A 24,266-nucleotide genomic window follows, 5' to 3' on the forward strand; every position below is an offset into this window, starting at 1 on the left:
CACTGTGTGAAACCAATCCTGAAGGCAGGGGATGAACAGTGAGTGTGGATGGCGTTCAGGAGATTAGAGCAGTTGATGGGAAAGGCAGAGAGAGTGAAAGAGAGAGAAAGAGGAGGGAATCATGAACTCATACACCTCAAATCAACACTTTCACATGTCTGCCAATGCTAAGTGGGTTTGGACATACACTTAATGTGCTTGAGAGGGGTTATGTGTAGCCAACAAGGCCGCTGAGACTAGCTTTACTTACATTTATAGTACAGAGTGTGGTTTAACCTTTGTGTCAAGCATATCATATCACCTACTGCTAGAAAAAAACAAAAAACAAAACAAAAAAAAAACAAAACAAAACATGCACACACACAAAACAACCTGCTCGCTCCCCTCACTGATGTAATTAAAGAGAATCTGCTGAACAGAGGAGACAAACTGATTACAGTCCAGCTTAATCACATCTACAGAACCTCAAGGAACTTCCATTCCGACTATTGCTACTCCTGTTTATTTAGGTTACCGTTTCAGAAAAATAACTAAACAAAAACAGACATAAAAAAAAAAGACAGGCACTGAGGTTGGCAATGAGGAATTGTTTACTTGGTTCTGATGAAGGTCAAATTAAACTGTAGAATGTAGGCTGTGGTGGGGTGATGATAAATATTTGGCTGTCTGTTCAGATGTACGGTGAAAAGACATGGCCCTCCTGTGGGCATCGCTCCACATCTCTCAGGCTGCCTCCATGCCAGTCCCATTTCACAACTTGTTCTACATCTGTGACACACACACACACACACACACATACACACACTCACATATACATGAATGTACCGAGACACTTTTCTCTCAGACACTCACACACACAGAGACTGTCCCTCATCACCTTGCTAAGAGATGAATGAGTTTGCCACTGTCCTCAATCATTTTAATCACTTCAATGGAAAATGCCCCATTCACGGCTGCCTTGCAGCTATCCCATGTATACACATCCCTACGCTCCCTTAAACACCCCCCGCACATACAGACAAACACAATCATAGTACAAATGCCTGTGATACTCACGTTCCGGCATAGACACACAAACCAAAACTTAAACAATAATGAACAATACCCTAAACTTGTGTTTCTCAAACTTTTTCTGACACACACACACAATTAAATGGATTAATTTGTTATCAATCATTAACAATATTTGGGGATCAACAAATAAAAAAGGAGCCAAGTTGAATTTGATTGAAATAGAAGAAATGATTCAGGTCAGCATGATAACAGCAAAGTTTTTTTTTTAATTTTATTTTATTTTCCTACATAAATCATGTTCATTAAAATTACTTCCACTCCATATTTCCCCCTCGCAGTGGATCTATGCCCCCCCAGGGGGCCACGCCCCCCCAGTTTGAGAACCACTGCCCTAAACACTCAGTCCTTTAATTAATATTAATGATGTTAATGTTGCTGTGAGGCTTTAACTAAGGTTGAGCTTCAGCTACATTGCCATGGCAATGCTAAAATTAGAATATTAATTTTAAATTCTTGTTTTATGTTTTTAAAAGGTACTCTCTAGTCTCTATGGCAAAATGTTATTGTTACATACATACATTATATGTAAAAAAATATTTATTTTTGTTACTTTAAGAGCAGTGACAGAGCCTTCTGAGTAGTATGCTGCTCTGCTGTCTAGATTTTGGCATGCGAGTGTGTACGCAGCTACAGGAGACAAACACAATGATGATTAATGTACTTAAGTGTGACGCATATTGTTTGTGGGTTATTTGTGAATTTCATTACTGTCACAGATGAGGTAAATGTCACTTTCATAGGACAAACATCTTTTGGTTCTTAAAATGCAAAAGTGAACCAGGCAACGAGACAACTAAAGATCATTAATTTCAAAATATCATTATAACAATATTTTCAGATTGTCCTTAATATGGTTACTTGGACCAAATGCTGTAAGAACAGCTTCAAAGGTTCAAAGGCTAAAAAATGTTGTGGCAATAAAAAACATTAAAATAATATTAAAATGAATAAATAATTAAATTAAATAAAAAGACAATGAGCTTAAAGGGGCTAAAAGCTGTGTAGAGGAAATATGTCTCAGTGAATTTGGCCCCTCATGATACCTGTCCACGTTACACAGAGTCATTTGATTTATCATTCTCCAAAATATCCTTAATGCATGTATTATGCAAATTCCCATAATGTGAATTAATAAGAGCCTTGCTTTCTATTAACAAACATAGTGGGGAAAGAAAAACAATTATACTAGAGGTTGAAAATGTGATGGAGATGGTGAATCAGGTAGTTCAAAGGTTGTGACTACAGACTTTTTTTCAAGCAGCCAGCAGCATCATAATTTCATGCTTGATGATACACTGACGTGACTCTTTTTTTTTTTGAAAATGACAAAAAGCTGTGAGGCAGGTGCTACAGAAAAATATCTACACTGTCACACACAAACTGTCACTATTGGCATTAAAGGTACAGATAGTGTAAACATGAACAATCACAACATACTGGAAATTTCCTTTTCACTCGTCTTTAGCAATAAGATTTCCTACATGGAAACTGTAGGAGTAGGGCAATGGAGCACATGCAAATAGAATTATATTTCAGATGGAGCACCATGACCTTGCTCATAGAGGTTTAAGAATATGACCACTGGATCAAACAAGCCTGAGGCATCATAACCCCTGATGTACTATCCATCACAAACATGCCTCAAGAGCACATTCAGCCCACAGAGCGCACAAAAACTCATTCAGTCAGTCATTTAAAGTGCTCCATTTATTCTTTATTTTACTTTCCAAACAGTTTTTAATCACAATAATCGGTGCCATGATCTGCTTCACTGTGCTGGAGATCATGTTTGACTGAAGTTTTACAAAAAAATATGCATATCTCCAGTAGGTTGGTGCTTTGATGATGCCAACCCATAGAGAGTTGCCGTGCAAAAACACCCCATCGCCACTGAGCTGTAGCAGCACCAAACTGACGTGTCCCTTCAGTTAACGCCTGTACGTACATACACCTCTGGATGTGTGTTTTCACACCTGTGCCTGCTTTGTGACGACATAGACACAGTTGGACAGAAATGTGCTTGAGTGTGCATTACAGTTGGCACTGTTGTCAGTGTGTTAAAACCAAACATACCTGCACTGTGGGCTTGTAAGGAAGGGAGTGCGGACGAAATAGAATAGGAAAAAAATATACAAAAAAAACCATACATATTTTGACAAATAATCTCATTATCGTTCATGCAGGAGTGTAGAGTTGGATCCAAAAGAATGTCCTCACATTGTAAATTAGCATTTCAAAGATTTCTTTACACAGAAACCTCAATATTCTTCATTATACTGAGTGCAGTAGCAGAATGGGAGTCTACAAGACAAGACTATAGGTTTTTGTTATGGCCAACTGCTATCCATATTCCAACGTAATTTATGGGAAGTCATGTTTTTCCCATCAGTTTGGTGAGCTGGCTGTAAAGGCTACAGTACCCGTCAGCCTCAGTGGCTGTTGCCATGGAGAATATTCTAACCAGAGGTGCAAATTAGAGCTGTAGCTTATTCAGATAATTCCCTCGTTGTTGCTATTGGGAACAAAACAGTGCATCATAGTTTCTCAATCAATCTAATATTGATGCAAGTTAATTGATTTAAGCTGTATTAGCAAGTTCCTGTAAAGCTCAATCATTAGCTTAAGCACACTGTTGGTGGCACTAAGCCTACTGTACAACAGAATAGTAAACTCAGCAGCTACATATTATATCGAAGACTTGGACACAGGGTTATAGCTTTGACTTATTATTAAAGAACTGGATATTATCTAATGGTAATACTGATATTTTTACTGATGAATCAACCCGCCCATCCAAGCCTCAGGTATGTGCATGCTGCAAGTCACCAAACACTGTCTATGCATAAAGTATTTTAACTATTAGAACCCTGCACAATTTTTTTTTTCCCCCATACACAAAATGTAATGAATTTCCCATGACTTGCATGATAAGTTAAGTAATGTTGCCGTATGTTTTTGTTATATTATGCAATTTAAAATATGTGATGATCTAAGAAAAGAGAAAGAAAATATACGATAAAATGCCCTTCCTTCCACTTTAGTTGTTTTGGGCATGTTTCTCAGAGGAAAATAAAATTAAACCATTACATTACAATTATAATCATAGTTTTTTAAATAATAATACTAGCTATAAATAGTTACATTAAACATACATTTAACAGTGTTTTCCACTTCATTTCTGCCAGTGCAAAGCCAATGACAAGCCAACCCAATTGAGTAGAGGGGAGTCAATATTTTTTTGGAAAACAAATTTCTGTTTTTCAGAATTTATGCTTTCATACAGACAGCCTGTATGAAAGCATAAAAGTCACACTGGTATTTAAGAGCACTCAAGTCTGCAAAGAGTTTGGATAAAAAGGGAATTCCACTTATGTGTATTATCAAGTAATTTTGTAAGCACAATAAAATGTGCTAAAAAGGGAGTTTGTGCATTTTTGCAACAACTGTTACTATCTGCACAGGAACCCTTGAAAGTCGAGGCACAGAAAAAAAGGAGAGAAACACAGAAAGATACACGGCCTCTATGGTTCCTACCGATGTTCTTATGTTAGGATGGAAAGCTGCAAGGTATCAAGGCAAAAAGCCCAGGGATCAACCATAAGTCTTCATCACAGAAAGTCAATTCAAGGTCAGCTGCTAGTTCAGGTAGCAGATGTGTCTCACACATCCCGGTTGCTGTTAAATTACAAGGTTTAGTCCCACCAATTATACAGTCTGTATGTGTGTCTGTATATGTGTGCGCGTGTGTGACACTGAGAAATGAGCGAGGAAATAGAAAGGCAGAAGCAAGTAGATTACAAACATTTGTTACCATTCCATTTTTATTTTTATGCCACCGCTATTGAAGCTAACAGTAATGTGTTAAATGCCCCTCTTTGTCTGCAACCGCAAGTATCAGTGCACCAGCCAGAGGTCCCTCTTCACAGCAAACTGGCTCATCTCATGTAATCGTGTTCATGAATGAGCCATCATCAACACAAACACTAGCATTCCTGGAGGTCAATCTATCCATGCTGCTAATTGGAGGTTAATTGTCAATAAAAACCCACACAGGCATGACTGTTGTTTTGTTTTGAAGTATATTAGCCTTGTCTTTGAAAGCTATAGTTGTGAATATTAGCCTTACAACATGTGTTAATGTGGTATAAGATAACATTATAGCCTCTGTGCCAAGTAAGTTATGTTAGTCTGACCATATAGATCCATGAAGGAACAAAATTTGACAAAGCAGAGAAGCAATATTGACCAACAGCTTTTTCAAGTCCTGCTTTGCCTGTGATTGCCTTTACCTAGTGAGTTACTTAGAGACTAGGAACAGCCCATTGATTGGTTCAATAGAACAGTAAATTATCACCTGGGCATATTTATTGATCTATAGACAGAGATTGTATGTTAAGTATGTGTTTGGCTTGCTCAATCATCGCAGCACATTGCTCACCATGACATTGCTCACATACTATGTCAATGCTTGACTGTTTCACAACATAGATAAATAAACAAAATGTCCCTGCCAATTAAGACTTCAGAGATGGTTGTCCGTATTGGGGAAAAGAGTTTTTTTAATCCAATACAATTATCAAGGTCTCCTGAATAGAAATTCAGCATCACCACTATTTTTGTAAGTGCTTAAATGAAGAGAGGGAGTATAGAGTTATGGGCCTCTCAGCACACGTCATCAGCAAAGAATATCCTCTAAAAGCTGGAATTCAACAGTGTGTTTTGACAATTCTGTCTCAGCCTTGACTGGCAGAGAATGCCAGCCAATCCCCATTTGAGATGTGACAAGAAAAAACAAAGCCTGTCAGAACGAGTTGGAGAGATGTCTACTGAGAGCCACATGTGGTGAGAGAGAGAGAGAGAGAGAGAGAGAGAGAAGAAACTGTTCCTTCGCTACATGACTCTGTCCCTGAGACACGAGTCATGCTGCTCCCCCCACAGTGGGGGACTCTGACAGGATACTGTCTGTGCAGAATTCCCCATCTGTGTGATTGATGAGTCTCATTTTGCCAATTAATGGAGAATCCCCTGTTGACTACCATCAGATTGCCGTTTGTAACTGTTAGTGTTTCTGACTGTCACAGATTCATTTTAATTAGAGATCTCTTTCTCCTCTGACTTTTCTATTGTGCCTCAAAATTTGCAGAGCTGAGTGCACAGTGACATGTCAGGGAAACGGCCCACAGTGTCATTTGCTGTCATTGATTTATTCACAGCCTAAACAGTTGAAGGCCAACTCTTTTTTGAAGGAGTCAACCCTAATGTTGACCATATACCGTATCTTCAATCAATTAGCAAATGTGAGGCAATTAGTGCACTTTATTTGCATAATGAAGCGCCTAATTGCTGCAAAATGTGCAATTGCAGTCCATAAGTTCAGCTAATCACTCGCAGCTAGGCATATGAGCGGGCTGCAGGAGAGATGGCCCAGAGTCATGCAGACACAGTGATCCCTGGGTCCCGTCAGAGGCGAAGAAAGATAGCCATCACGGAGCAAAGTTAGAAATCAAGGGTAGCAACCGGCAGAACAACACAGTATTCCCTCGACAGCATCAGCAAGAAAAGAATAACATCACTGTGGGGACAGGAGAGGAAGTGTTTGGGCATTAGTTTGATTTACATTTTAGAGAGGCTTTCAACTGGCACACACAGCAACTTCAGCTAATGATACTCAGGCCTTTTCATCAAGGAGCTTTCCCCAGCCTTTAGGGCGCTGCCTCAGAGCACTTATTTGCAATAAGACACAAGAAATGGTGCTACTCGGTAATATACTGGTGGGCACAGGAATGAATGACAGACATTGTATAAACCCTTGCTCTGTACACAAAAACTAGCATTAAGTACATTCCATCCAACTCATTTTATAATTAACTCCTGCTGTAGCAGCTGTGGTGTTATTGTAATTAGTTATTACAGAGATTGTATGAATGGAAAACACAGGGGCCTTAAGAACATGACACCAGGTTCTTTATATGTGGGATTTTGTTTACATGCATTTTCCTGTGAGGCAACCTGTGTCATATAACTCCAGCCGTCTTCTATTGCAGATTCACATGCTGAAAAACACTGTAAACCGTCAGTGCCTCATATTTACTAGACAAATAACTCCAGTCACGTTTCCCTTCTACTTGCATTTGATAGAATAATTTGCCAACAATGGGCCTGCCATTCAACTGAGTCTCAGGGATTTCATTAAAACATCAAATGAAAGTGAAATCATGAGCCATGACGGTGGAGAGTGGGGATGGCTAAGCAGAGAAGCGTGGCTGGTGTCTACTGCAGGATTAGAGCTCAGCAACAAGTGCTCAAGGGGGGCTTTGCATCAAACCCAGGAGCCCATGACAAATGAGGGCGTCTGGGCCTCTGTCTATTACCCTGCACTAAGCTCAGGCCTTTTGGGGAAGTAATGAGGTGCAGATTGGTGCCGCCGCCACTAGGTCCTTAGCCCGACTTTTTGTAGAGCAGAAATAATCAGGGGAGGCCTGGGCCAAGAGGGCAACACTATATAGCAGCTGAGCAACACATGGGACCTTGAGGCAAAACAGATTAACAAAACAGATTAACAAAGCAAATATTTTTTTATCAGAACACTATAGCCTGTTACATACATGGACTCTTCTCCTTACTCATATACAGTTTAAGTTCTATATTCTAGTACTTAACCCTTTATACTGGATATCAACCTTACACAACAACCATAATAGTGTATCCAGTAGGTGTGTAAGAGAGCATTTTATATGGCAGGGGAGCAGCCCTGAATCCCAAAAGGACACAGTAGATCCCAAAGGACACCCTCCAAGACTGGCAGGGCATGGAGACTTTATCAGTGGACTATGACAGTGGTTCACTCAAGAGCATAGGGGTAGATCCAGTGTACATCAAGGGTTCAACTCCTGTATTCCAATGCCACACCCCATCCTGCCCCTGGGAGCTACAGCCCAGGCAGCCTGTCAGCAAGCTTACTCTACTAGTTAATGGAGCTGCCACATCAGGCCGAGTGTCACAGCCTAACAAGATACTGATTGGCGAACTTCTAGGGAATTCACTTATATGACCAGAGGGCACCGAGGTGGTCTTCTGTCTGTCAGTGAACAGGGCGGCTGTCAGACAAGGCGGTGGCGACATGGTATTTCTTTGTTGGCAGAAAGCGGTACATGTGTATTCTGTGAAATCCATCACTTGATTTTTTTTGGCTTCTTCAGAATTTCATTTGTCTGATGTGAGTCCCGTGTGGTTCAAATTTTGCTCTGAGAGGCAGAGCTGTCTGAGCCAAAGTCAAAGATATGCACAATTGTAGTTTGAATGTGTCAAGTATAGACTTATTAGGTGCTGAAACTACAATACAACATATTGTTTCTTACCCTTGCCTTTCCAGTGTCATGAGGTTAAAAAGCCATACTTAATAATACTATATAATGTACAGTATTTTCTGAGAATTCATTTAGTTGGTTCTAAATTTATCTGTATTTGTACACTCATATTTTACACAATGGATTATATAACTGAAATGATTCAATTAATCAAGTGACCACTAATTTATTAATTAGTGTTTTTTTTAAAGTGATCATTTTCAGGTTCATAATTTTGTTTAGGGGTCGTACCGGAATAGGTTCACATGGTTTAATTTTCAAAAAAACACAATTTCCTTTTTTCATACTGGACATTGCTTGGACGTCTCAAGCCGCATTTTTAAGGGCGTGCCACACTAGCCGCTAGGCAAGCATAATGACGAGTGCTACAAAGTGACGCCCATATTTTACGTAAGTAAAGGCTGAACTACAATCGAGGTGTTTTAAGGCAGTTGAGTTGCAGTGTTTTCTGTGGGAGATGGTAACTCCCTTTGGGTGGACTGGTGTTTTTCACTTTCCAAACCTATTACATGCACAAAAAAAGATATATAACACAATAAAAGAAAGGGGAAAAGCCAAAGATCATAATATGGCATTTTTAAGTCATTTATCAAACACAAATGCAAAACATTAGCCTTCTCAAATGTGCTGATTTGCTTGAACAACAAACAAAAAGCCAACAATGAAAACATTTGTTGGTGCATTACTGTAAAGACTGTAATTTAAAAAAAAAAGTGATTTGGACTGTAGACTGTACTGTATGAATCTTGGCAGAGCTGTATGAGAGTAGTACTGTATAATAACATGGTAAGATACACTGTACCTACAACAGTGGATTAGACAAAGGGTTCTGAAGAGCTATAAATACAAATTATAGTCATAGCTCTTGACTCACTCTGCAACAATGCCAGTTCAGGCCTTACCTAAGGTAATGCAAAACTATTTAAATGTTGTACATTTTATATATGTCTCAACAGTTATAAAACAGCACTGAGTAAATAATGAAAAAGAAATCCCTTGCTAAGACAGCATAACCAAACTACCTTTTTTAATTTATATTTGGGATTATTCTTTGCAATTATTATAATTACAATTTTAATTTCAGCAAATGTTTTTTCAGACACACACCTACTAAAATGTGTTAATTAAAAACTTAATATATCCTCTGACATTCAGAATTCAACATGAAAAATGACTATTTGTCCTAGTGATTGCAATTTTATGTTGCTTTATCTGGGTATATAAGTTCACATTGCGATGAGAGACACAGAACCAAAACTCAGGCAGGAAAATAGTTTTTAAGCACCTCTACTTATTTACACTGGTTTCCACTGAAGTTTGGGTAATTAAAAGGCTCTATGGTTTATCTATGCTTCAGTTAATTGGCCACACAGTTTACAGTGAATTTTATTAGCAGAGGAAAACACCCGGGTTGGGGTTGTGTGTTTGTGTGTGTGTGTGTGGTCGGGGGGTCCAAGGAAGGTGGTGATTAGAGAGAGCTTCTGTGTGTGTGTGTGTGTGTCGCAAGGGAGGTTGGTGTTTGCATTTTTCTGCTTTACAAATTATAAGTAGCTGCTGAAATTACCACCAGCATCCTTTAACCCAGTTTTCTTATATACAAACATGCAGAAATAAACATAATGATTCTGTAAATAAACTAACTTACTTCTCATTCAAACATATAAAGGTGTACTAAAGTGGGAAAACTTCTCCAAATAACACTGTGCTTTTTCAGACAAAACAGGCATTTAACAGGGGATGTTTCTGTGGTTTAAACCCAGCAGTCTGCTAAATAGAACAATTGTTTCACTAACAACCATTTATTTAACCTTAAGTGCCTGGTGCCGATACAAGAGAATGCTGTATATAGACATACAAACCTAGCCTGAAGCCAACAGAGCAAGACAGCTTGACTAACTGTTGCAGTTTGACAAAGGCCATCCATAAACACATTGTAGTGAACCTCTCCCTTTGAAGTGTGAACTAAATCAGGCTGAAGTCTCTGTGAACAACAAAAAGGCGGTACCTGTATAAATACAGTCTCCTCCAAAAGTATTGGAACGGTGAGGCAAGTTCCTTTGTTTTTGTGGTTCACTGAAGACATTTGGGTTTAAGATCAAAGATGAGTATGAGACAAGAGTTCAGAATTTCAGCTCTCACTTCCTGGTATTCACATCTAGATGTGTTAAACAACTCAGGACATATCACCGTTTGTATTAGACCACAGCATTCGTAGGTGAGCAAAAGTAATGGAACAAATAATCTTAAAGTAAATAACATTTAATATTTTGTGGCATAACCCTTGCTTGCAATAACTGCCTCAAGCCTGCGACCCATCAACATCACCAAACTGTTGCATTCTTAATTTGTGATGCTATTCCAGGCTTTTACAGCAGCTTCTTTCAGTTCTTGTTTGTTTCGGAGTCTTTCTCCCTTCAGTCTCCTCTTAAGGAGGTGAAATGCAGCTCTATTGGGTTAAGGTCAGGTGACTGACTTGGCCAGTCTAAAACCTTCCACTTTTTTCCCCTAATGAAGTCCATTGTTTTGTTGGCAGTGTGCTTTGGGTCATTGTCCTGTTGCAGGATAAACTTCCTCCCGATTAGTTTCAATGCATTTCTCCGTAAATTGGCAGACAAAATGTTTCTGTACACTCCTAAATTCATTCTGCTGCTACCATCATCAGTTACATCATCAATCAATATTAATGAGCCTGTTCCAGAAGCAGCCATGCACGCCTGAGCCATGACATTACCTCCATCATGCTTCACAGATGAGCTTGTATGCTTCGGATCATAAGCAGTTCCTTTCTTTCCCCACACTTTGGTCTTTCCATCACTTTGGTACAGATTAATCTTGGTCTCATCAGTCCATAAGATTGTGTTGCAGAACTTGTGGGTCATCTCTGTACTTCGTTGCAAATTTCAATCTGGCCTTCTGATTCTTCCTGCTGATGAATGGTTTGCATCTTGTGGTGTGGCCTCTATATTTCTGCTCTCTGAGTCTTCTTCCAACAGTGGATTGTGATACCTTCACCCCTACACTGTGGAGGTCATTTGTGATGTGACTTACTGATGTTTTGGGGGTTTTCTTCACAACTCTCACGATATTTCTATCATCTATCAACTACTGTTGTTTTCCTTGGCCGACCTGTTTGACGTCTGTTGCTCAGTACACCAGTAGTTTCTTTCTTTTTCAGGACATTCCAAATTGTTGTGCTTGCTATGCCCAATGTTTGTCCAATGGCTCTGGTCGATTGTCCTTTTCTCAGCTTGACAATGGCTTGCTTTTCTCCCATAGACAGCTCTCTGGTCTTCATGTTGCTTTATCCTCTTTAACAGGAAATGCAGTCTTTATAGGTTTGAACCAAGGATGAAAACTTAGACTAGTCATGCAGAGCTATACCTAAAAGGCAACACCTGGGCAACAAGAAACATCTGTCAGTCACATACTCCAATAATTTTGCTCACTTGAAAAATGGGTGGGTTCAAACAGAGGGTGATATGTCCTGAGTTGTTTAACACACCTAGATGTGAATACCACGAAATGAGAGCTGAAATTCTGAACTTTTGTCTCATACTCATCTTTTGATCTTAAACCCAAATGTCTTCAGTGAACAACAAAAACAAAGGAATTTGCCTTACCCTTCCAATACTTTTGGAGGAGAATGTACATCTGTCGATAGTTAGCCTGGGGGCTGGGAAAGAGCGTGTCTGGGCTGACCCTGTGTGAGCAGACAAGGTTGGAGTGAGATATTGGCACAGCTAGGTATGTGGGCTTTGTAGAATCCCCGGACTTGAGGCTTCCTATTCACCTATTTTGCGTCACCATTCTGTATCAAAGGTACAAACACAAAATGGGGAAGCAGGCAGGACAAGACAGGGGTGTGACGTTTTGATAATGTGTAATATGTATGACACACAATGCAGTAAGTAAGTGAACCTACAGCAAGCGGAAATCCAGCTGCCTGACGCGAAGGTTATACGTCACACTAGATGCAGACACTGTTGTGTTACACGTCAAGCCTCTTTTGTTTCTGGAACACCTGCATGCTATACAATATCACACACTGGGTCAGCTGGTTCTTCATGTTTTCTGTCTAAAATCTGAATTATCTCAGATTCCCCCCTTGGGTCAAAGGCTGGTTTCTCAAAGACAGATTGTATCTGTGGCTTAGATCTAACATATACACTTCAGATAGCTATCCAAGCTCATCGGTAGGACAATACTGTACAGTCCTTGACTTCTTACTATGGAAGAACATCTTAGCTATGGCGATAGCTTAAGGGTATATTGTGGCTAACCTTTAGGCTAAGTTTTCATTTTTGTCAAATCGTCTCACTTGCTTTAGACTATTCTCAGAGAAAAATGAATACTGGCAGAATTTGTTTGCCTAATTAAACATATCTTAATGAAACTGGCCCGTGAAAACAGTTCCTTGTCACTGAATGTGTGGAAGTTGGAAGAAAATTATGTGCTCTGACTCTGGCCTTCTGGGAAATAAAAGGTTAGGTTGAATATCAGTGGGTTGGATTAAGGCATTGAGTACTGTGGGTGGAAGATGTATTGGATATGTCCAGGCACCCATCAATGTTCAGTCCAGTCTCTCATCATCCCCATCGAGCCACCTCGCTTATATTAATATTCCAGTATGCAGAGTCCCGCTCTAAGCCCCCAGCTCTACTCTATCATATCCAGCAGGAACTACAAATGTGTGTGTGTGTGTGTGTGTGTGTGTGTGTGTGTGTGTGTGATAGCCATATCCTCTCTGGTGAAATAGGGCTCTCTGGGGGCTTGTGCCTCAACTCTACAGCCTTTGTGGGCTCCCATTACTTCTGACAGATAGAGATCACTAAACTGCTGAACAAACACCCCATTCAGTCATTTGCATACATTACAGTAATGGAAAAAGAAAAATGTATCAATAAAGCCAAATGAAGTGCTTCCACTAAGCTTTACTTTCTCTCTTTCTTCCTGTATTTCTTTCATTCCATACTTATTTCTTTCCTTATTTTCCTTTCTTCCCGTATTCCAAAATTGCTACCGATCTACTAGTGTGAATTTCTTCTCCTGTTATTTCATGGAATGATTTCCCCTGAAAGGTAAGCACATCGGATGACTGATAAATTTGGCAGATTCTCACAAATTGTCTGCGCCAGAAACTTATCTGACTTTTGGTAAGACCTGAAATTTCTGAAGCCTAAACAAATTGGGAACACTAATCATGCACGGTTAAAAAAAAAAACAACATAATTTATTGTTGAATGTTTAATTAAAACCATGCTGCTTTGGGCCACACATTACATTTAAAATACCTTGCAGTGACCATGTACTCCTGAAATTAATCTCAGGAAAAAAAGCTGACAAGAGCCACAGTGAAACAGAGGCATATCACATACACATGCACTGTAAATTACTATCTCCATCTCTCTCTCTTTCTCTTTTTGTAACAGACACACACACACACACACACACACACACACACACACACACACACACACACACACACACACACACACACACACACACATACACACACATAGACTGACTCATTCATCACAGTGCCCAACAGTCAAGACAACAGAGCTTCACTTAACTTTTTCAGGGTTGCTCAAGCATCAAATGCATGACTTTTAGTTGTTGTTGTTCTTCCATCTGTCATGCTTCAAGGAACCAACATCCTTTTTTTTATCCCAGGGAAAAAAAAGTTTTAAAAGGTATGTTTGCCTTGGCTCTGCTATCTTATGTGTACCAAAGGAAATGTCAACCCAAAATATACAGCACTGTATTTCATACTGTCATTGTTCCAACACTTAGCTGTGCAACACAGATTAGAGTGCAACCTAAGCTCATTGCAAACACTGGTACTAAAAACCTCAGCAAATCAAGCACAGCCTCCGCTTTCTATCTCTTTATCTCTCTGTTTACTCCATGTGTATGAGGTTTCATTTCCATCGTCATGCTCGCTGGCACAAAAACAGCCCGACATCTAATATCTCAGGAGGTTTAAAGTGGAAGAAAATATAGTCCTGGGTGACAGACTTCAGCAAAGTGGGTTAAATTAAAACAAAAACACACATGTCCTACTGCAACAAACAGCCACACAGTTACCCCAAAGGCATTGAGCAAAATACGATTACATACTTCTGGTGTCCTATTATCATGTACTATGAACATCAAGACAAAAACAACTCGGGAGAAGAAAACACCTATGTTTTCTACTACATGGGGCAAAAAAATCTACACTAAAACTTCACAACCACACAGTAGAAGTACAATTTCCCTGACACATTCTTATTCTGATTACATCAATTCAATGACATCAATTTTATCACTTTATTATACACAGAAGATGTAATGCAGATCGAACACTGCAGGGAGTTAACTAAGTGAACACACGAGCATGCACTGTTCATCGCTTGACTCCTTCCTGTGCCTCGACGTGTCTACATCCCAAAAAATTCAACAGTGAAAATTATGATTAAAAAATATGTATAACTAGAGCAATTATGCCACTTGGAAAATCAAGGAAAGCGGAATTACGACACCCCAAAATTGAACACAACCCAGATTAAATATAAGCTTGTCAGTGCTTTTCTACTGGTGGCTACTTTAAATAAGGCAGGGACAAAAATAGACCTTGTTAAATCCTGCTAAGCCTCCTTCCTGGCACCAAAACTCGATCAGGTGGGATGGGGAGAAGGGGGGAGAGGGGAGGAAATGGGGTGTTTCAGGTCATGGCCAGCCAGCTCCTATCTGCCACACTCTGGGGAGGAACTCCAGACAGTGAGGGAGAGCCATGCTGCAGTATATCTACACTTCTCCATTTCCTCTCACTCAAGCCTCTAGTTCTCGAAGGAGCCTGGGAATCAATACTGACATCGGGGGGCAGAGTAGCTTTCTTGCCTGCCTGCTCTGCCTCCGAGCCGCTGCCGCCAGGGAGGTCTCCGCTTCAGTTTTTTTTAATTACACAAATTTAAGTGCCCTTCTTTGACTGGGAGCAGATTGTTAACGTGTTAGGCAGCTATTACTCTTATACCACCCAACGTGCAAAGTCAGCCTTAATAAATCTCAGACAAAAGGAAGCAAAAACCAGGTTAAATGCTGACTTATGTGTGAGGGTCTTGCATATGGAGACACCTACACACTTGTTAAATTACTCTTGAGCAATTCTTTGTTTTCTTAATAATGCTTGAGACAAACAAAGGAGACTGCTGACTGTTTTACTGTTTGTTTGTTTTTTGTTTGTTTCTTTTTCCATGGAAAGCACCCGGGCCCTCTGGGTATTGACAACAGACTTGATTTCCACCATTGATCAAACCTATACAGTGAGGACCTTTCCACTCAGAAAGGGCATTCAAGAAAGTGCAGAGACATGGCTAATTCAATTTGGGAGCAGGGATGCTTGGATTTAAGTGAAACACTCCGTTATCGAAACAGGAGAGGTGCCATGAGAGAAGATAGTGCACGGATGGTTGTGTGTAGAGGCTCATGGCCGGTCAGGAGATGAAATCAGGGATAGGCGATAAGTTGGTGCGAGGGGCTAGAGCCCCTATTAGAGTCCCGCAGGGGACAGGCAGCGGTGGCAGAGTGCAGTAAAAATAGCTACAGGCATGATTTCACTCTTGGGACCCAGGGAGGAGTGAAGAGGGAGATCTGATCAACATCTCACAGCAAGGCAGCCAGATCCATTCCCTAAGTTCCCTTGGGTGCCACCTATCACACCAAGTGACTTAAACTGCTTACCACTGCCTGGCAGGACACAAACAGCCACTGCTGTTGACAAAATGGTACATACATTGTCCTAATATGCTAGAATACATATGTTTCTGAGGAGAAAATTTGAGTATAAATAAATAACCACAGAAAAAAGGATATGGACATCTTTTCCACAAACTTATCTTGTTTGTTATCCGTTTTGGGGAAGTTCTCGATGTCGTTCTCAAGCCTTTGAATGTGACGTTCCATGGTGGTCAAACTGCTTTTTAAGATCTCAGCAGACACTGTAAAAAATGAAACAAAAAGATACATAATTCATTTCTTAGCAGCCACAATTAAGACTTGTATTGGGCTCAATAACAGATTTTCAACAATGGGACCTGATGAAAACAACAGAGACCTCTGTAAACTCTGTTGAAGTTTCAGTAAAAACCAGCTATGACTGAGTTAGACGGTGTGCTGTGACATACTGACTCCTGTGTGATCCATTTGTGTGTGACCGAGAAAGTGTGTGTAAATGTGTGTGTACAACGTGAGCGTGACTCATTAATCAGTCTGTAATCACTGTTTGCAGAGTTGCTGTGGAATCCACGGCATTTAGATCAGGGCTTTCAAGTGGAGACTTCAAACAGCAAGCAATGTCTTAGGGGATCAGACAGGACTGAAGCATGGATGCAGTACCATGTTTAGGTTGTTGTTAAGGGTTTAGTCTTATTGACACGCACATGTGCGCACGAACAGGTACACACACACACACACACACACACAAGGACACATCAAAACAACTTTTCTAAGAAAAAAAAACATGAAATAAAGGTTATATGCAGAATGTCAGTCACTTAAAATTGTCCTTTGATCTCTTTCAAGATAAACCTTCATATTATGACTACTTGAATTGCAGCCATTGTATTTAATTTCTCACTCTTTGCTAATTCACTGCAATATTGAATGCATTTAGTATACAGAGTACTTGATTGAAAGCCTTTTTGTTTTTAGTATAACATGCAATTTATTTTCAATTTAAATTGCTTTTGATATTCAACAGAGGGGAGACCACAGCCAAAGCCTAGGAAACGCTGCTGTTAACCCTGATGTCCAAAGCAAACATCCCCCTGTACTGGGGAGATGAGTAGTTACATAAGAGTAAATAGAGTTTAGCCTGATGGTGATGCTAGGTGGAAAAGGAAAAGAGAAATGCCTGCACACTGACAAATATATTTAAACAGACAACATTTTGAACCCAGTCGGATCTTCGGCCTGACGAAGATAGATTAAAAGCTAGGTAAAAGGTCATCGGGTGAGTCTCGAGACTAAGTGCATCAAGAGCTACGTTAATTTGAAACTTGAAGGTTGGGTCTGTACAACAGGAAAGGTCCCCCCTCCCCTGCTGTCTCATCCTTCCTTTTTTGCGGGAATGTGAAAGGCCCTCTCTAGAGACAGCGTTTGGCTTGTCCATTCTGGGCTACTGTAAAAACAAGGTGGTGCACCATGGCAGACTCCGTGGAAGAAGACCCACTCCCTCTGTATGTTTTAAAAATGAAAACATACTTATGAATATCATATTCAATTTCATACTTTGAAGCTTTTACAACTTCCATGCAGAAGTAAAAGACAAACAAAACAATACACATGCCCTGCTATATCAATGATGCAGTCCATTGATCAATGACTTATGAGAGATCTTGTTTTGACTTGTACTTGAAATCACTGGTGTCTATTTAACTGCAAGTGACATAACACCAGACAGATGTTTGTATCATGCAACTGCTCCATCCTATTTTGCACCTAGTAATGACTAGCTATTGATAACCAAAGAAAAACACCAATGAGGACAGCTCTCTTCAACAACTTTTAATTTAACCTACATGCCCCCACACCTGCAAGGTTAGTCCATCCACTAGACTGTAACTGAAGTACTGAGGGAGTGAAGAGTGGGGTCAAACCCAGACTGGAATAATCCCTGGTGGTCTGGCAAGCTGATTGGCCTGAAGTGACAAGCCTGTGTTAAAAATGCCAAATGAAATAGGTAAACCAAAGAAAACAACACAGGGCAGCTAGAGCCCCTCAGAACTGTAGACTGTCAGCCCCACAGCCTGCTTTTAACCTGATGGCATGACATCTGTCTGTCATCACACACGATTGGTTGGTACAGACTATGGATTGGTCAAGCATGCACGTAATCTCAACCTTTAGTGGGTTAGCAGTGTGGCGAAAAATGGGCATCATAGGAAAACGAGAAAAGAAGGGAAAGAGAAAAGATAGAGCTGAGAGGGACAGCATTAAAAGGAGAAAAGCCATGGAGGAAAGTGCCACTAAATGCTGTAAAATTACAGATATCTTCACGAACAAGGGATGTGGTTGTTATTTGCTAGCAGGCCTTAGTTTGTCATCTCACAACTACTGTTCCCCAGTTGATTCTATGTTTTAAGAATAACCTAATCATGCTAGGTAGGAAAGCAGGAGATGTGTATGCAAGGAAATAATCTGGATCACGTACTATTTTCTGTCAGGTGGAAGAATCTTCGCTGCTCAGTATAAACGGGCTAGGTCAGTCCAGGCCAATCTCTTTTCCCCAGCCTGAATTATTATCCCAGTCTGCCCCTGAGCGGGGTAATAGACAAGCTGTCAAATGCGGCCTCGGTGGCATAAGGGTCAACCTTGTCCTGCTTTACATCAATTCCATAGCTTGGATTTGCTCTTTCCTCTCATTTTCAATAACACTGGATGACAAGATTCTGGATCACATGCAGTCTAGGCACACTGAAACAACCTTCCACACAAATACAGAGGTAACTAAAGTGCGCTGGAATGCCCACATGAGCAGACACATTCACAGACACACTCAAACGTCCTGATGTGATCAGTCTGGAAGCAATACAATAAGAGTAAGGGGTGAGGTCACTGTCATCATTAGACTCTGCAGCTAGCTGACTGTCTGGACGGATCCTGTGACCAGGAGTTTCACCATCCCTCCTCTTCAATTCTCACATAACTGACTCCTGGGTATGGCAGTGAGAAAACCACATAGCCTGTTTCTCCACTGACGGGGGCCTCTGAAATCCACATGCTCTTGTCACTATGATCTCAGCCTCACTAATGGTGAGAAAGGAACACGAACAGCATGGTAGGTGGGCAGATGGATGCAAGAGAAGAAACAATTACATTCACATAAATATATCGAGGCATGGGGAGGTCTTTGTCATTCACTGTGGCTTTTGATAGTCTGTTGTTGCATGACTGATAGTATTGGTTAATAATTTGGCTGTAACACATAGTAACCATGGTAGCCAAGAAACAGTGGTTTAAGCGAACCGCGACGGTGTTTCAGGGGAGCCATTTACCGGATCAGAGTGAAGCCATGGTACTACAGAGTATAGTTTTCATGGGAATTGCTTATCGTTGACACAAACTGGCACGCATTAAATGTGGCAGCTGAAGTGTATATAATGTTTTGGTCTTACAAAAAAAATAAAAAATACTTGATACTTGATTGATATATGTTTTGATTTTATGGCTAAGTGCTTTTTAGAAATGCATATACATTAATATCACTTCCTTCCACACTAATAATCAAGTGTCTACAGAATCTAGCACAGATTCTTTTGGGATATCATTAGTAAAATTATAACAAAAATAACACAGCTATTTTCAGGGTACAAAAAATTGCAACAGTGATGTCTTCTGAATACACATTTCAAGTAGATCAGAGGAAAAACAGAGGGGATACAGGGGGTTGTACATACCGTCTTTCCAGAGAGAGAGGATTTCTGAAACATGTAAAATTATTCTAATGATTGCTGTCAGCAAGGCCTGCCAGTGTCTTTCAATGGAAATATCTCTGTCTCCAGGTTTTGAGGCAAGCCCATGCACACCATTTCTTCTTGGGTAATTTGTTACGGAATAAATATAAACATGTAATTTCTTTAAGTTGTCTGCTGTATGCTTTAGTTTGGTATGTTATTGTCAAGCAAAATAAATAACTGCAGAGTATGAGTGATGCATGGGGGGCACAGAAGAGTAAAAGACAGTCACAAGCCATCTGAAAGACAAAAAGTTAACTTAAAAGAAATCATAAAAAACTCCTCTGTGGTCAACATCCTTCAGTTTTTGATATAAACTCTGTGATACTGGCCCTTGACGCATTACTCATTCCCATGAACAAAAGACAGACAAAAAGTATTTCATTAAGCTTTGCCTGTTTCCTTCAAATAAACTGCCAGGAGAAAATACTGTGTAGCTCACAACACCAAATCAACTGCTATAATGTGAAGATGTCAACTTTATATTCAGTCATTTGTAGAAGGGGGCAATTTTCATTTTGATTTATAGACAAATAATACCAATCTTTTATCCAGTGTTCTTGCAGTACCGCCAAAGGTTACAAAGGAAATTGAGATTTATTTTGAGCGTTGCTGCCAACGTAGAATAAAAGATCAAGTTTTAAATAATCTACACACTTGTGAAAACAAAGACAAATGCAACATAAAACCAAAGAAGAAGGTCGTTCATGAATTCATTCATCACCATAGCCACTCAAGTGTATGTTTGAGGGTGTGTAGAAAAATGAGATTAGGAGAGAAAGACAAACAGACACACAAAAGTGATTCATAAACACAAACAGGACCAATACACTTACTATGCATGGCTATCTGTATGCAATATTTAGTGATGGGCACCAAAATGCAGTATTAAATGGGCCCTGGGCCCGTTATCAGCAACATTAAGTGGTATTTAAAATATTCAATTATTCTCCTGTTCTGAATTCAAAGACAATCAGGCAGCTAATATGCACACTTCAATACTTGTTTACTCGTCGCAAGTCATCGTCATCACAAAACTGTCTAATGTTATCACACATTGCAGATTTTCCTCATATGGTGCTGGCCTAATAATGAAGTTAAAGGTCCAGTGTGTAATATTTCTGAGGATCTATTGACAAAAATGCAATATAAGATCCATAGCTATGGTTTCAGATCTGTATAAAGACCTTACATAATGAACCGTTGTGTTTTTATTATCTTAGAATTAGTCATTTCTATCTACATGGACATCACCGTGTGCTACAGAGCGTGTTTCGTCACTATGTTCTTCTTGTAGATTTCAAGCATTGTAGACACTTCATCATCATTTAAATTTATTGTTATGGTGTTTGGTTAGCCACCTAGACTCTTTGTGTTTACCTTGTCAATGTTTGTATAAACTTTATTATGAGGTTTATAATGGATTGTGGTGCAGAAACAGTGACAATGTTACACACTCTTGGCTTAAATTTTCCATGTTATATGTCAGTGGCAAAAAAAGTATGTCTTTGCTGAATGATTAAAGAAGACCTATTATACTGCATTTCCAGTCTCATATTGTAGTTATGTGACTCCTGTATGGCAGATTTGCATGATTCAAAGTTCAAAAAAATCTTATACTGTCCCTTCATGTAGGGCTTCATTTCAGCCTCTGTCTGAAACAAGCTGTAGATGCTCCTGTCTCTTTAAGGCCCCCTCTCTCAAAGCCCACTGTCTTCTTGGCCAAGACCTGAAGCATGTTGCCAGGCTGTTGTTGCCGCTGAGCGGAACAGACAGACTGAGCGTAGCTGTGTGGAGCAAATGACCATATATGGCTCCGTCTAGCTCTGTGTGTTGTCAAACAGAGCGGTTGGTAGAAAAAGCAGTTCAAAGCATGAGTGTTCAGAACAGGAGGAAATCTGAGTTTTGCTCATATTTGCAAATATTTAAACCTCATTATTTGAAACTTTGGCTATGTTTAACATGAAGTCATAAGATGTGGAAAAACATAATAGGTCTCTTGAATTAAGTAAATATAATGTCTTAATATATCTACCTAAACAAATCTAATTTCTTGACTGGCTACTCTCTGCTGTCTCAGAAGACGACACCTGTTGTGCTGTGTCAGCCACCGTAGCTATCTTACGCTCTTTGAACTGGTAGGGGGCAGTGGTAGACTGTAAAGTTGGTTGCAATTCGTAACCTCACCGCTAGATGCCACTAAATCTTATACACTGAACTTTTAACATACTGTAACTAAACATGGGGGTGGACCACCTACAATGTTTGTGTTCCACATTAAAGTTAAATTGAGCTTTTAAAAAGGTTGAATTGGACCTAAATTGATCACTGAAAATTGACTCCATAATGACTGGAATTATTTTCCAGTCGCATAATCAAAACATGTATATATGATTCAAAGCTGAGGCTCTTTGGGAAGTACAATGAGGACCATCAATAGCTGTTCAGTTATTTTAGTCCGGACCTAAGTGGTGGACCAACAAAACTGACCTAGTAATAAATCGACATACCATTATTACATAAATATGTTTCTACATATACATATCTTATATTTGGTCAGTTTGGCTGAGAGGGGTGTGGCCAAGTACAAATCAGCACTGGCCTTTCAAGCTATAGAGATTATAGATGTTAAAACCTAAGATAAGTAATTTAACCCTAGCTTGTTATCTATCTCCTCTCGCAGACTCTTTACATATACAACACAGGGTGTAAAGAGAGGACGACCTTGAGGGGACATACACTTGGCCAGATACACATAATGTCTGCCCAAGGGTGTATTCATCACATCAGGGTAAAACTGCCTGTTGATCAGCACGATGAAATCAAGCCAATGATAGATCTTATGTCTCAGAACATTTGAGTTATTTTAAATACCTCCAACCCCAATTTATTTATTTTTTTCTTAATAAAAATCATGTTTTGTCTTCTTTCATTCCGCTGTTGGTGGCACCTGAAAGTGAATAGGAGATGAAGTGGGAGGCAGACTAGAGTACAGCAGAGGAAAGAGACAAAAGGATAAACACAACTCTATGTGTTCCCCTTTCAGCAGGAATCAAAGCAGCTCCAGTTCGGGAGTGAAAGTGATATTGTTTCCGTGACAAAGCAGTCACATTGTTCTTTCTGATTACCTCGGATCATGTGATGTTAAAAAACAGCAGGCAGGGAGAAAGTGGCAAATGAGGAAATTTACTGGACAGCATAAATAAAGGAGATGGAAGAAACCTTGTGGCACCTTATTAACTGTAAATATTATGGTGCAGTTTCCAGTTATATGACAACAAGCAAATTTCATCAGCTTGTTTTGATTTTCAGTGCTGTGCTCTGTTAATTACTTATCTATTTGTAAATAATTAAATGCACTAGTTATGTTGCCTTGTAACTAATTACACACATATAGAATAATTCTACCAGAAAATAGACAATGGCATTAATAGACAGAGCAATTAATTTCAGTCAGAAAGCACGGAACACAATTGGAATGCCCCATCAATGTTGCACTAATAGCGTGCACATAAAAGGGTAAATCCTTTTTACTTTTGCTCTATTTCCTCTTTTAATTTGCATTTTCCTTAAACCCTCCATTTGACAGAACTGTTATAATAATGACGGATTTGTTTTCTGATTAGAGCTGATGCCCCCTACCCCCAACCCAAGAGCAAAACCATAAGGTTTGAATATGTCATGGTTAATGTGCTGCGGGAGTATGGGGTGAGGGGGGCCCTTCTCAGGGCAATCCAATCCCTGTACATCCAAAGCGAGAGCTGTGTCCGAGTACTCGGCAGTAAGTCGGACTCTTTCCAGGTGAGGGTTGACCTTCGCCAGGGCTGCGTTTTGTCACCAATCCTGTTTGTGATATTCATTGACAGGATATTGAGGCGTAGTCGTAGCGAGGAGGGGCTGCGGTTTGATGGGCTTGGGATCTCGTCACTGCTTTTTGCGGATGATGTGGTCCGTGACCTTCAGCTCTCACTGGATCGATTCGCAGCAGAGTGCGAAGTGGTTGGGATGAGGATTAGCACCTTTAAATCTGTGGCCATGGTTTTCAGCAGGAAACCGGTGGAGTGCCAACTCCAGGTAGGGAATGTGTCCTTACCCCAAGTGAAGGAGTTCAAGTACCTCGGGGTCTTGTTCACGAGTGAGGGGAGATTGGAGCAGGAGATTGGCCAGAGAATCGGAGAATCGGAGCAGCGAGGGCGGTATTGCACTCGCTTTACCGCACTGATGAAAAGAGAGCTGAGCCGCAAGGCAAAGCACTAGATCTACCGGTCAATTTTCGTCCCTACCCTCACCTATGGTCATGAAAGCTGGGTCATGACCGAAAGAACGAGAT

The 24,266-nt window shown here is 40.1% G+C and overlaps 1 protein-coding gene across 1 annotated transcript in view; it reads right to left on the reverse strand.

Annotated features, from left to right (window-relative positions):
- diaph2 (diaphanous-related formin 2) overlaps positions 1–24,266 on the reverse strand; it is a 434,333-nt gene that overhangs the window by 95,677 nt on the left and 314,390 nt on the right. Inside the window, exon 24 of the mRNA XM_038699417.1 lies at positions 16,296–16,420. Within this exon, the coding sequence (XP_038555345.1) occupies positions 16,296–16,420 (125 nt within the window). The remainder of the gene's footprint in view (positions 1–16,295; positions 16,421–24,266) is intronic.

The sequence above is a fragment of the Micropterus salmoides genome, unplaced genomic scaffold (genome assembly GCF_014851395.1).
Source record: "Micropterus salmoides isolate LMB-PRFRI ecotype aquatic unplaced genomic scaffold, ASM1485139v1 Ms_hic_scaffold_5, whole genome shotgun sequence".
Classification (NCBI taxonomy): Eukaryota; Metazoa; Chordata; class Actinopteri; order Centrarchiformes; family Centrarchidae; genus Micropterus; species Micropterus salmoides.